At 34.1% G+C, this 12,037-nt stretch overlaps 1 protein-coding gene across 1 annotated transcript in view; it reads left to right on the top strand.

The window, feature by feature from the left end:
* The window catches only part of Brip1 (BRCA1 interacting protein C-terminal helicase 1), a 114,777-nt gene that overhangs the window by 31,966 nt on the left and 70,774 nt on the right, over positions 1–12,037 (top strand). The window contains 3 exon segments of the mRNA XM_013519414.1: positions 179–469; positions 6,110–6,331; positions 8,911–9,110. Of these exon segments, the coding sequence (XP_013374868.1) occupies positions 179–469; positions 6,110–6,331; positions 8,911–9,110 (713 nt within the window).

Here is a 12,037-nt window from a genome sequence, read left to right as displayed (position 1 = left end):
GATTACTTTGAAATGGAGTTTTTTCTTTAAGGGCAAGTTTTACATAGTGTACTATCTTGAAATTTTCTCTTTGACAGATGGTGATTCATTACTTATAAGTTCTGATTTCCATGAAAAGTTTGCTAACGCTTTTTATGGTAGTCCAGATATTTCTTATTCTTTCTTTCCTTTGTTACAGCCTCCTGGCCACTGTTCTAGGTGCTGTTGTTCCACTAAACAAGGAAACAGTCAAGAGTCTTCAAATACCATTAAGAAGGATCATGGGGGGAAATTCAAGAGGCCCAAAATATATTTTGGGACACGCACACACAAGCAGATTGCTCAAATTACTAGAGAGCTCCGGAAGACAGTGTATTCAGGGGTCCCAATGACTATTCTTTCCAGCAGGGATCATACTTGTGTCCATCCTGAAGTAGTTGGTAACTTCAGCAGAAATGAAAAGTGCATGGAATTGCTGGATGGAAAAAATGTGAGTAAAATTATTTTGTTATAGAAAAAAAAAAGGCTGAAAAGATTCAGATTTCTTATGTTTTACAGAACTTTTACACTGTTAAATAACTTCGGAAAATAAAATAATTGCTGGTATTTATATTTTTTGAAAAATAATTTTACCATGAGAAGATCTTTATTCAATTTTCAAATTATAGGCTTAGGTCCTAAAGCTTAGAGATCTTTAATTCCTTAAAATTAGTTACCTTTATAGTCAGATATTATCTTAATATTTCTTTTAAATTCCTTTATCAAAAAAGTCTTATGTTGATGATGTCATACGAAACTAGTCCGTGTAGACCTCATTAATATATTTTACATATTTAAAAACTTCAAAAGAAAATTAGGCAGTCTGAGCAAATTTTTAAATGGTTTTTAATTGAATGTGAAATATAATGTTTATCCCACCTCATAATTCTAATTGATTCAAAATTCTGTTTTAAAAGTTAGATTATTAACTCTTGGATGGTTTTGAACTTTTCCAGGGAACTTATGAATTTGGGTGAGGGAGAAATAGAATAGTCTTTCTAACTAAAGATTATGATTTTAAAATATTTTGTGGGGCAGTATTATTTTGGAGTCTTTTTCAGTATAACTACCTTATAATTGAAGTTGCAAGTCTGAAAATCTACTCAGAAGTTATCAGTAAACTGATATATGAAGTGGCCAGTGATATTTAATGTATTTTGAAAGTTTTATCTTTTATTAGTATTTTATCAAAGAGAGTGATTCTAAACAAAAGATTGTGAGCTATGGCCCCTAGACTTTCCTCTTAGTGATATATTACTTCCTGCCATATAATGTGAATAAATTATTTTATATTATACTTTTCTTTCTCAGTGCTTTAATTAAATGAGAATTTATTCAAGATGTAGGGATATTTAAAAGATACTTTAATAGATATTCAAACATTATAAAATTATAAAGTAAAATTTGTAAGGCGCTGCAGTGGAAAAGTGTGAGTGATTTGTTCAGAGCCAGGCAGAAAATATAGAATTACTGAATCAGAATCATTGTTGAAATTCTAATCATATTTATTTCCATGTAGTTCTTTGTGAGGAGCTTTGAAATCTTTTTACTGTATATATTTTAAAAGTTCTTTTAAAGAAGAGATGAAAACATTAAAAATTAAATGCTAAAAAAAGAAATAGCTCTTATGTAAAACACCACAAATTTCATGTTAGATAGGTTTCTTTCCAGAAGAAGTGATTTGTTGAATTCCTCACATGCCTCAATTTCTTTTTAGCTATATAGTCTATGAAAGATTTGCTGGCATTGTCATTATATTTTAGTCTTTTTTACTTGTTATTGAGGAAATTACAGATATAAAAAATACATACGTTGATAAGATGCATTGGTAAAAGAACTGAAAAGTTTAAGGCAGTATATTGAAGGCAGATAGGCTTATAATTTTCTAGAATCCCAGAATGCTGGTTATATTTTTGCTCTTTTATTGTCATAAATTTGAATCATGTAAAAATAAAAAGAAATTCAGTAGACTTCAATATTCGGAATTACTCATTGGTCTTTTATTTGTTCTAAAGTGAGCAAGAATTTTGTTTTTGGATGTTAGTAACACAAATAATTGAAGATACCTGCTTATGGATTGCTTTGACCTAGTTGTAATTCTGCCTCCGAATGCTTGCCTCATGGGCATACATGAACCATTCTTTTTCTTGTTCCCAAGGCCTGAAAGTAATTTGGTATTGTAATGAGGACCAATTACAAAGTCACCATAGGTGTCTATGTTTACCATGGCTGAATCACTAAAGCGAAATGATAAATAGATAACTGACAGTTTGAGTGAAAAGAGTTTAAGTGTGATAACGCTTCAATTGACAGACTCCCCTCAGGGTTGTATTACACAGCTAAAATGGATGTGCTTTTCTGGTTTTGCTATCAGTCTGTACAGAGCTGTCATTCTAAGTGCCCTTAAAGTGTAAACGTTCTGATTTTTTGGCTTGATCTGAAGGCACATGTGCTTTTTGTTCACTGTTTCTTTTATTAAAGTGCTCTCATACTAGAAAAGTATGTACTTTCTGTTAGAAGTTAATTTGTGTAGCAATTAAGAAAAAATAGTTTTAACTACAGTCAGAAATGACAGTTCTAAAAAAAGTACTTTAGATGCAGAATATATTCTTCATGAAAATGAGACTGAGCAGTTCACAATCATAGATTTTGAAGGCATCTTAGTGATCATTTTATGCAAAGATGAACTTTCAGAATTGTAGAGAAAATGCTTGAAATGAAGAAATGGTAACCATATTATTAAAGAGAGTCGGTATCAGACTCAGTATGAAAGATAATTGGCACATCTCCACCTTTCTGTGGATCTGAGAATCACAATTTTAGAGCTGGAAGGAGCTTTTAGAGATGGTATAGCCAATGAGTCAGATGGAATTTTAAAAGGCTATTGTTCAGCTACTCTTTTGATGCGTAGTTGCATGAGAAAAATGGATCCTGAAGTATGCCCAGTCAGACAAGTGATTAGCGAAGGAGGAACTAGAACCCAAGTTTGTAACTCTTACTTCTATTTTGATTACACTAGGAAAGGAAAAAAAAAGGTATGAGAGCATGGGGGAAGGTGAAAGATTAAAAAAACAAAAAGCAGTAGATTAAAAAAAGAGTAACAGTTAAATAAGTAAATGAAAATAATTTAGAAGGCTAAATAAATTTAGCCTTCTAAATTAGGTGAGGCCTTTCCTGATACTTATTTTTAGTATTTTGGAGAAATACTAAATACTAGTTAGGTGAGGCCTTTCCTGATACTTATTTTTAGTATTTTGGAGAAGCAAGAGATAGCGTCCCTGAACATGGCTCAGTACAGAACTTTAGGAAAACTAGTTTTCCACTGTTCATGTCTTGGCTTTTGATTTGCTGGCATTCTTTTATGGGTTATAAAACTTGAATGGTTTATTTTGTTTCTAATAATTTGTAGGAACATCAGTATATTTAATAAGATGTATGTATGTTTTGAAAGTGTGGATTCATCTCCTTTGGGATAGTGACAGTTCATAGATATATATGTCACATGTATACATATATACATATACATACATATACTTCTTTATACTTATTAAAAATAAGCCAGGAAAGATATTTTTTTACTTCAAAATTACATTTAATTTTTATTAATACATGGAATTAATGAAAATAAAAATGTCTCATTCCACCATTTAGTGCCAGATGACACTTGAAACAGAAAAATATTACGTGTACATCATTAAAAGAGTCAGAATTATAGGCATTCAATAAGAAGAGAAGCTCTGGCTTTGGAGCTTCTCCTGTCCCCTGAGCCAGTTGTTTCAAGGAAACTACTGTAAAGTTTTATGTGCATTCTTCTAGAACATGTTAAAAATGCATTTGTTACAATACGTGCGTATTTATTCTTTAAAAAAAACTTACATGAATTTAATCACTCTATATACATTATTTAGTAACTATTTTTCTCAACTTTTTTTGCTATTTGATTTTTAAAAATTTTTATTAGTACATGTTTGTAGTACATAATGATTATTCAGTGTAGAGAACTGGGAGAATTGGTACATTCATTGTGGAGAGTTGTACATGTATGTAATACATCTCAATTCTTTTTTCCCCTTGCCCTTTTTTTACCAGCATCAGATTCATTTATTTGTAAGTCCTTACAAAGTTAGTTATCATACATACAGATTAATAACCACACTAGTAGACCAAAAAACATAGTACTCATTAACATTCTTTTTAGAAAGCATAACATATCAGCACATAGGCAAATGTAATTCATTTTTAAGAGTGATAAGTTTTGTATGAATTAGTCATCTGTTTAACGTGTATTCTGTGGGTGGTTGACCCATTTATTTCCAGTTTTTACTTTGTTGTTTTTGTCTTGCTATGTATCCCAGGCTAGCCTTGAACTCACTGTGTAGCCCAGAGTGACTTAAACTCATGGTGTTCCTCTTGTCTCAGCCTCCCAAGGGCTGGGATTACAGGCATGCCCTACCATGCCCTATTTCCAGTTTTTAGCTATTAAACAGTGCAGTGTCCATATATTGTATATTAACATTAATGGTTAGATTTTAAACTTTAAGTTTTTTTTACAAATTGATGGTGTACTTCTGCTACTAGAAGTTTATACTTTTACTAAAAGTGTGCATTTATACTAATTTTACACATTTTAAAATAGTATATGATGCACTTTTGCTAGGACTGGGTTTTATCAAATATTTAAAAAAATGCATGTAATAAGACTTTTTTACTTTCAATAATAGCAAAGGACATTAGTAAATAACAGAGAAGAAAGAAATTGCTGTTGAACCTCCTACAAAATGTTAAATGTTGTTGACAGCTTTAAAAAAATACAGGGTTGGGGATGTAGCTCAGTAGCAGGTCGCCTGTCTGGCAAACGTGAGGCCCTGGGTTTGATTCCCGGTACCAAAAAACCCCAACCAAACAAAAAACAGCAAATCAAAATAAGAAGATTCTATTTTTCACCTTTAAATAGGCAAACATAGGAAAAGAATATTAGTGTTAATGAAGATGTAGAAATGGGTAATGTAAAATAATACATACTTTCTGGAGGGTAATTTAGGAATGTTTTCAAGAAACTTAAAAATTCTTTAGTCTGTAATCCCATAACGCCAGTTCTGAAAATGTACAGTACTAGGAAATGTTTAGAACTGAACATAAGGCAGTTCATTTATAAATAGGCAGTACTATTTATAAAGTAGAAACTGTTAACAGTATAACTGCCTAGTAATAAGGGAACTAGTTCATCAACTTAGCACATTTATTTAAAGTATTTATGTGAATAGTAGTGAATATCTAGTGATATGAGATTTTCCTGATACAGTTTTTAATAAAATGGTGAAGAATAAGCAAATCTAGTTTTATGAAAATATTTATTGTGGCTAGATGGTTAATAATTATCTGTGCTTGGGGAAATTTTGCTTTGTATGAATCTACAGAGAAAAATCTTTTCTATTCCTGTTCCGAAGTCACTTAGTTCCTATCTCTAAAAACAATCAGGGATACCTTAGCTTTGTGTATTGTTTTTGTTGTTGTTGTTTGATACAGGGTCTTGCTTTGAGTTCAGGCTGGCTGGAACTCACTAGGTAGCCCAGGCTGGCCTCAAACTCATGGCAATCTTCCTGCCTCAGCCTCCCTAGTGCTGGGATAATGAGTGCACCGCCACGCCCAGTTTTTTGTGTACTCTTTCATAAATATTTTATGCCTAATATCACTTTAATCAGAGCAAAATCACAAGAAGTTTTTAAATTTTAAAATATTTTTCTCTAGTTGATTTAGGATATTTAGAGGTTAACTGATCTGGAGCTCTATCTGATTTGGAGTCAACTAATATAGTTTCTTTAAAGTGGTTATGATTGTAGCTAGCCCTGATGGCATGCACCTATGTTCCTAGCTGTCTGTGGACAGTGAGGCAGGAGGTGTACTTGAGTCTGGAATGTAGGGCCAGAGACCCCATCTCTTACAGAAGAAGTTATGATTGTGGAACTATGGCATAATTTGGCTCTTTAGGAAAATCTTAGCCTTGTGGCTTTAATAATGTTCCTATGCTTCTGAGGTAAAACATTCTAGTTTAGTATTGGTTCCCATTTCATTATACATATTTGTCTTTTAGGGAAAATCCTGCTATTTTTATCATGGTGTTCATAAAATTAGTGACCAACACACATTCCAGACTCTTCAAGGGATGTACAAAGCCTGGGATATAGAAGACCTTGTCAGCCTGGGAAGAAAACTAAAGGCGTGTCCATATTATACAGCTCGAGAACTGACAGAAGATGCTGACATAATATTTTGTCCCTACAACTACCTTCTAGATGCACAAATAAGGGAAAGTGTAAGTATATGTGTAAAGATTAGAGTAATTTTTTCCTACTTATTGGTGTATAAATGATGAACATAAAAGCTTTTTGATATTTTAATGGCTTTGTTTTTTGCTTTATATTGAGTTTATGTTTTTGAGAAATGAGCTTCAGATTAAGAACCATTTGCCTGGTTCTTAGAGACATCCAGGTGTTACAGCATAAGACGTAAAAAGTAAGTAAGGTGGTATAGGCCGTTGTGTTTACATTCATCAGGTCTGACTACACAGTACTGAAAACATATTCTAAGGTATATGAATTTTAGAGCTAGTCATTTTAATTTTGAAAATAATAAGCAGTTTTAAGAACCTAGTGACCCAACTGGGATTGTACCAGGGTTGTTTTGTTTTGTTTTGTTTTTAAGACAGGGTCTCACTTTGTAATGCAGGCTAGCCTTGAACTTGTTAATGTAGCATAGCCTGGCCTTGAACTTGCGGCAGTCTTCTTGCCTCAGCCTCGTGAAAGCTGGGATTACAGGCATCTGCCACCATGCCTGGCATGTACCAGGGTTTTTGAATGCTGGCAATAGTGACATTTGGGGCTGAGTAATTCTTTGGTGGTAGACCAGTCTTGTGTGCTGTGGGATGTGTAATAGCATCCCTGCTTTTTACCAGTAGCATCCTCACAGTTGTGACCATCAAATGTCTCCTGATACTGCATATTTTCTTCAAATAACCATTCATAACCATCATTCTTACTTTCACGAATAGTCAAATAATTACTTAAAGACATGTCTCTGAAAAAGCTGTTCTGAAGAGCTTGTGTTGGGAGTATATAAATACTATAAAATTATAGTCTGAGTTTTTGAGAAATGAGCTTCAGATTTCATTTGCCTGGTTCTTAGAGACATCCAAGTGTTACAGCATAAGACGTAAAAAGTAAATAAGTTGGTATAGGCCATTGTGTTTACATTCATTAGGTCTGACTGCGTTTCTTACTGGTTGCTATTTCTTTACATGCAAAATTAATAAGCATTATGCTAACTACCACTAATATTATCCTTTTATTGGTTGTCTCTTGTCTAGGTATCTTCCCCCTGGGTCACTGCACATATCAATGTAGTCAGTTTTCCTACTGTTACTTACTACATTCTTTCCCTACTTAAAAATCTGCCGTTGTCCCCTTTCCTCTGGGAGGAAGTCCATCTTTCTTAAATTTACATTCAAAAGTCTGACCTAGATTTCCTTTTGAGCTTTCTCTCATAAAACTCCCAAATTGAACCCTTAAAAAATTATCATATAGTCCCCAGAAGATACCTTGTTTTTTCCTAGATCGCTGCTTTAAATTACATCTCTGTGGAAATGCTCTGCTCATTTTTGTCCTAATCTGTGAACACAGTCTGTTTTTATTTTTTCATGGTTCTTAGGTGTTTTTAGCCTTCTGTGTATTCTTACTTTCTGAGACTAACTCACTGTCAGTTGCTTTGTGACATTTCCCTACATTGGTCAGATCTCCTTTGTGACACAAACCTAACTTAAAAAGAAAAAAGAAGGAGCTCCAGAAACAATTGATTTTCCATTGTGATGGCTTTTTCTCAGGCAAGCTCTTGTTTTATTTTTGATACAGAGTCTTGCTGTATACTTCAGGCTTGCCTTGAGCTCACTGTGTTTCCCAGGCTGGCCTCAAATTCATGGTGATCCTCCTGCCTCCTGCCTCTGAGTGCTGGGATTACAGTCACATACCCAGCTAAGCTCTTTTCTTGTGGGAATGAAGAAAGCCATAAGCAGTTAGCTAATTTGGAAAAAAGAACCTTATCTCATATTCCCTCAGAATTAGTCTGGTTGGCCTATCTTGGATCACACATCCATTCCTTCGTGGTTTTTTTTTTGTTGTTGTTGGTTTTTTTTCTGGTACCAGAAATCAAAGTCATGACGTTGTGCGTGCCAGGCAGGTGCTGTGCTGTTGAGCTAAATCCCCAGCTCCCACACATCCATTCCTGAACCTGCCTCAGTCACTGTCACTGCAAGAGATGAAGTACTTCATGTGACTGACAAGCCTAGGTTCCGAACCTTAACCCTATTGTGAGAATAGTAGCTTTCCTAGATTTACAGATTAGTAGTTCTACTGGCATTACCTAGGAGTCGGGGGAGATCAATGCTCAAAATGAAGGGTTACGAGACAGACTAAAAGTAAACATACATACATTGTATTGGTATTTTGGGAGTCATTTTGACTCTTATTATTTTACTTTTAAAGGCTTGATACTCTGTTTTATATTGGAAACTCCTTCATGGGATTTTATACCCTTCCGTATAACCAGTAGTTCCTTGATCCAGACTCACTTAATGCGTACATTTTCCTGGATAGATTTGCAAAATGTTTTGATAGTAAGAAATGGCAAACTGTGCACTGTAAAACTGGTATTTGGTTGGCCTTAGTGCTCCTCTGAAGCTTTTAAGGCATAGAATCAGTTGCTTATATAATCACTTGCTTATGTAATCGTACTACTTGCAATGTTGGCCTAAAAGTGTGACTTTTTAAATTAAATCTCTTGTCTACTGCTGTTAAATTCATTTTGCCAGATGTTTTACAGGAAAATTCTTTTATCTTACAGATGGATATAAATCTGAAAGAACAGGTTGTCATTTTAGATGAAGCTCACAACATTGAAGACTGTGCTAGGGAATCAGCAAGTTACAGTGTAACAGAAGTTCAGCTTCGGTTTGCCAGAGATGAACTAGATAGTTTGGTCACCAGTAATATAAGAAAGAAAGACCACGAACCCCTACGAGCTGTGTGCTGTAGTCTTATTAAGTAAGAGTATTTGTCTATTAGTGTGTGTTGCCTTTGTATTAAGAAGATGTTTTATTATGCCATAGTATTAAACTGATTAACCAGGCTACTTGGGAATTGGGTTCTCTGCCAGTAAAACTTTATAAAACTTTTGTCTTCTTCAAAACAATATAATGAACCAAATTGATTTTTTAAAATGAATAATTGGAGTTTTATTCCTAGTTAAGTAGGATAATTTAACAGCCCCACAGAAAGGCTATAAACAAAACAAGACAGAAACTAAACATGGTTTTAACATATTTTAAAGTTTTAGATGATGGCTTTATTTGTTGCTTTGTTCTCCAATTTGAGTTGGATTCTAATTTGATGGTTTTTAATAAACCACTATTTCAGTATTCTAAAATATTTAGTACTAATTTTATTAAAATTTATATTAGAAAATTTCCCTTTTATTTGACTTTATGTTGTTCATTTAGAATCTCATTATTTCATGAAAAACCTGCCTGTCTATATCCCATTCCATGTATTATGGTATTTTTCGGATTCCTTCATTGTGTAGTTTTTAGCAATCTGAATGCTATACGATAACATGGCTTGAACATAAAATCTCTACAAGTTCATAAAGTAAAAACCTCATTTCATCTCATCTCTTACTGTTTACCTCCTGTTCTTCTACACAGGTTTGTCATTCAGGGCATACTTACGTATGTATGTGTGAGTCAATATAGATGTACTCTCTAAGTCTTTTATTTTTTTGTCCAAATAGTGACATACTATATATACTTCTATTTTTGCATCCAGCTTTTTTCATGTATTTTAAAGATCATTTCATATCAAACCTTTAGAGGCTTTCTTAGTTTTATCTATTTGTCTGTCTATCTGTCTATCTATCTATCTATCTATCTATCTATCTATCTTTTTGAGAGAGGGTCTTGCTATGCAGTTTAGGCTGGCCTTGAGTCATTTTGTAGCCTAGACTGGCCTCGAACTCACAAGGATCCTCCTGTCTCAGCCTCCCAAGTGCTGGGATTACAGACATGCGCCATCAAGCCTGGCAGCTTTCTTAGCTTTAAAAGCTAGTTGTCCAGAGCTGAGGTTTAGATTAGTGGGAGAGGTCTTGCTTACTGTTTGTGAGGCCCTGGGTTTGATCTCCAAGGCTGCAAAAAGAAAGAAAAAAAAATAGTTGCCTAGAATTCCATTGAATGGATTTGCAGTAATCTGTTTAAGAGGCCTCTGAGTAATAGAAGAAGGTTTTCTCTACTGTCACATCAGTTAATACAAAGCCTTCCTTGTTCCTATCCCTAGTGTGTGAAGATTTTCCCAGCAAGCAAGCAGTTCTGCTGCATCAGAAATCACTGAGTGTCGTCTAATCCAGTTCAGTTCAATTCAGATATTATCTACCTGGAGATAGTGTCAGATCCCACAGGTTAAGAACCCATTCCCAACACTGCCCCACCCCTGACTTTAGATGCCAGCCAGAAGCCACAGTTGTGCTTCTGATCAACCAGCTATAAATTGTGGTTTCCATACCCTTCTCTTTATTTGCTTGAGTAGTTCATAGAACTCAGGGAAATGCTTAGCATTACTAGTCCTTAAAGGACGTTATAAAAGATACAGATGGAGAGATATATAGGTAAAGATACAAGAGATGAGTGGCGTTTTCATGCCCTCTTCTGGAGCGTCACTCTAGAAACCTCCATGTAGTTAGCTAGCTGAAGCTTTCAAGAACAGTCCTTTGGAATACGTTATTTCATATCCATGGTTGAGTAAATCATATCTCAACCTTCAGTGCCTTTCCCCTCCTGGGAAGTTAGGAATTTGGACTGAAAGACCTACCTCTCTAGTCCCACCTTGATCTTTCTGATGAGTAGTTCTTGTCCTGCAGTCCATTCTGACTTGGAAGCTAGTAATGTCCTCTTGTAAACACTTAAAATATATAGTCTCATTGAAAACTCTATTTAGAAACTTCCTTTGCACTTTGATTAGATTTTATATTTCTTATTCTGGCTCACAGTGAATTGAATCCATTTATCATTGTCACACTGTTTATACCATTTCTATCGCTGTTCATTATGATAATCACATTGGCTTATATTTGTTTTTTTTTTTTTTTTTGAGACAGGTCTTCTTTGTAGTGCAGGTTGGCCTTGAACTCACTGTGTAGTCCAGGTTGGCCCTGAACTTGTGATCCTCCTGCCTCTGCCTCTCAAGTGCTGGGATCACAGGCATGTGCTACCATGCCCAGCTCACATTGGCTTTCTTTCAGGCTCTCAAAGAACCACAATTTGTTAACCATCTCAAAATCTTTGCACTAGCTATTTCTTCTGTTTGGAATGTGCTGTTTCCTCCCCAATGCTCCTGTGATTGAATACTTCTTACATTTGCTTGTTAGAATGAATATCATTTGGAGAAGAATATCGTAGGTATTCAAATTGAAGTAGCAACTAGGTTATATTAATTTGTTTTCGGGGCTGGGGATTTAGCTCAGCGGCAAAGCACCTGCCTGGCAAGTGCAAGGTCGTGAGTTCGGTTCCCGGTACCAGAGAAAAATAAAAAAAAAAAAAAAAAAAAAAAAAAAGAAAAAAATTTATTTTCATTACATTGTGTTACGTTATATATTAATATATTATCGTGTTTATTTATATATCTTGAGATTTGTTTGTTTCTGTGTTTATTTTTGCCTTTAGTAGACAATAATTTCTTTAAGAATAAGGGCTTTGTCTATGTTAGGTACTGCTGTAATTTCTATTGCTTAGAACAGTGGTATAAAATAGTTATTGAATGTATAAATATGTATGAATGTGTATATATATCAGTGAATTTATTTTTGAATAATTTTCTATGTTAATAAGTAGCATATTTACTTATTTTTTTTATTTTTTATTTTTATTTATTTAATTTTTATTTTTTATTTTTTTACTGCAGTTTGATTATTTTTTGGTTTGCTT

This window comes from Chinchilla lanigera, unplaced genomic scaffold, assembly GCF_000276665.1.
Source record: "Chinchilla lanigera isolate Chin_1 unplaced genomic scaffold, ChiLan1.0 scaffold00050, whole genome shotgun sequence".
In the NCBI taxonomy this organism is placed as follows: Eukaryota; Metazoa; Chordata; class Mammalia; order Rodentia; family Chinchillidae; genus Chinchilla; species Chinchilla lanigera.
This window is presented reverse-complemented; position numbering and strand designations above follow the sequence as displayed.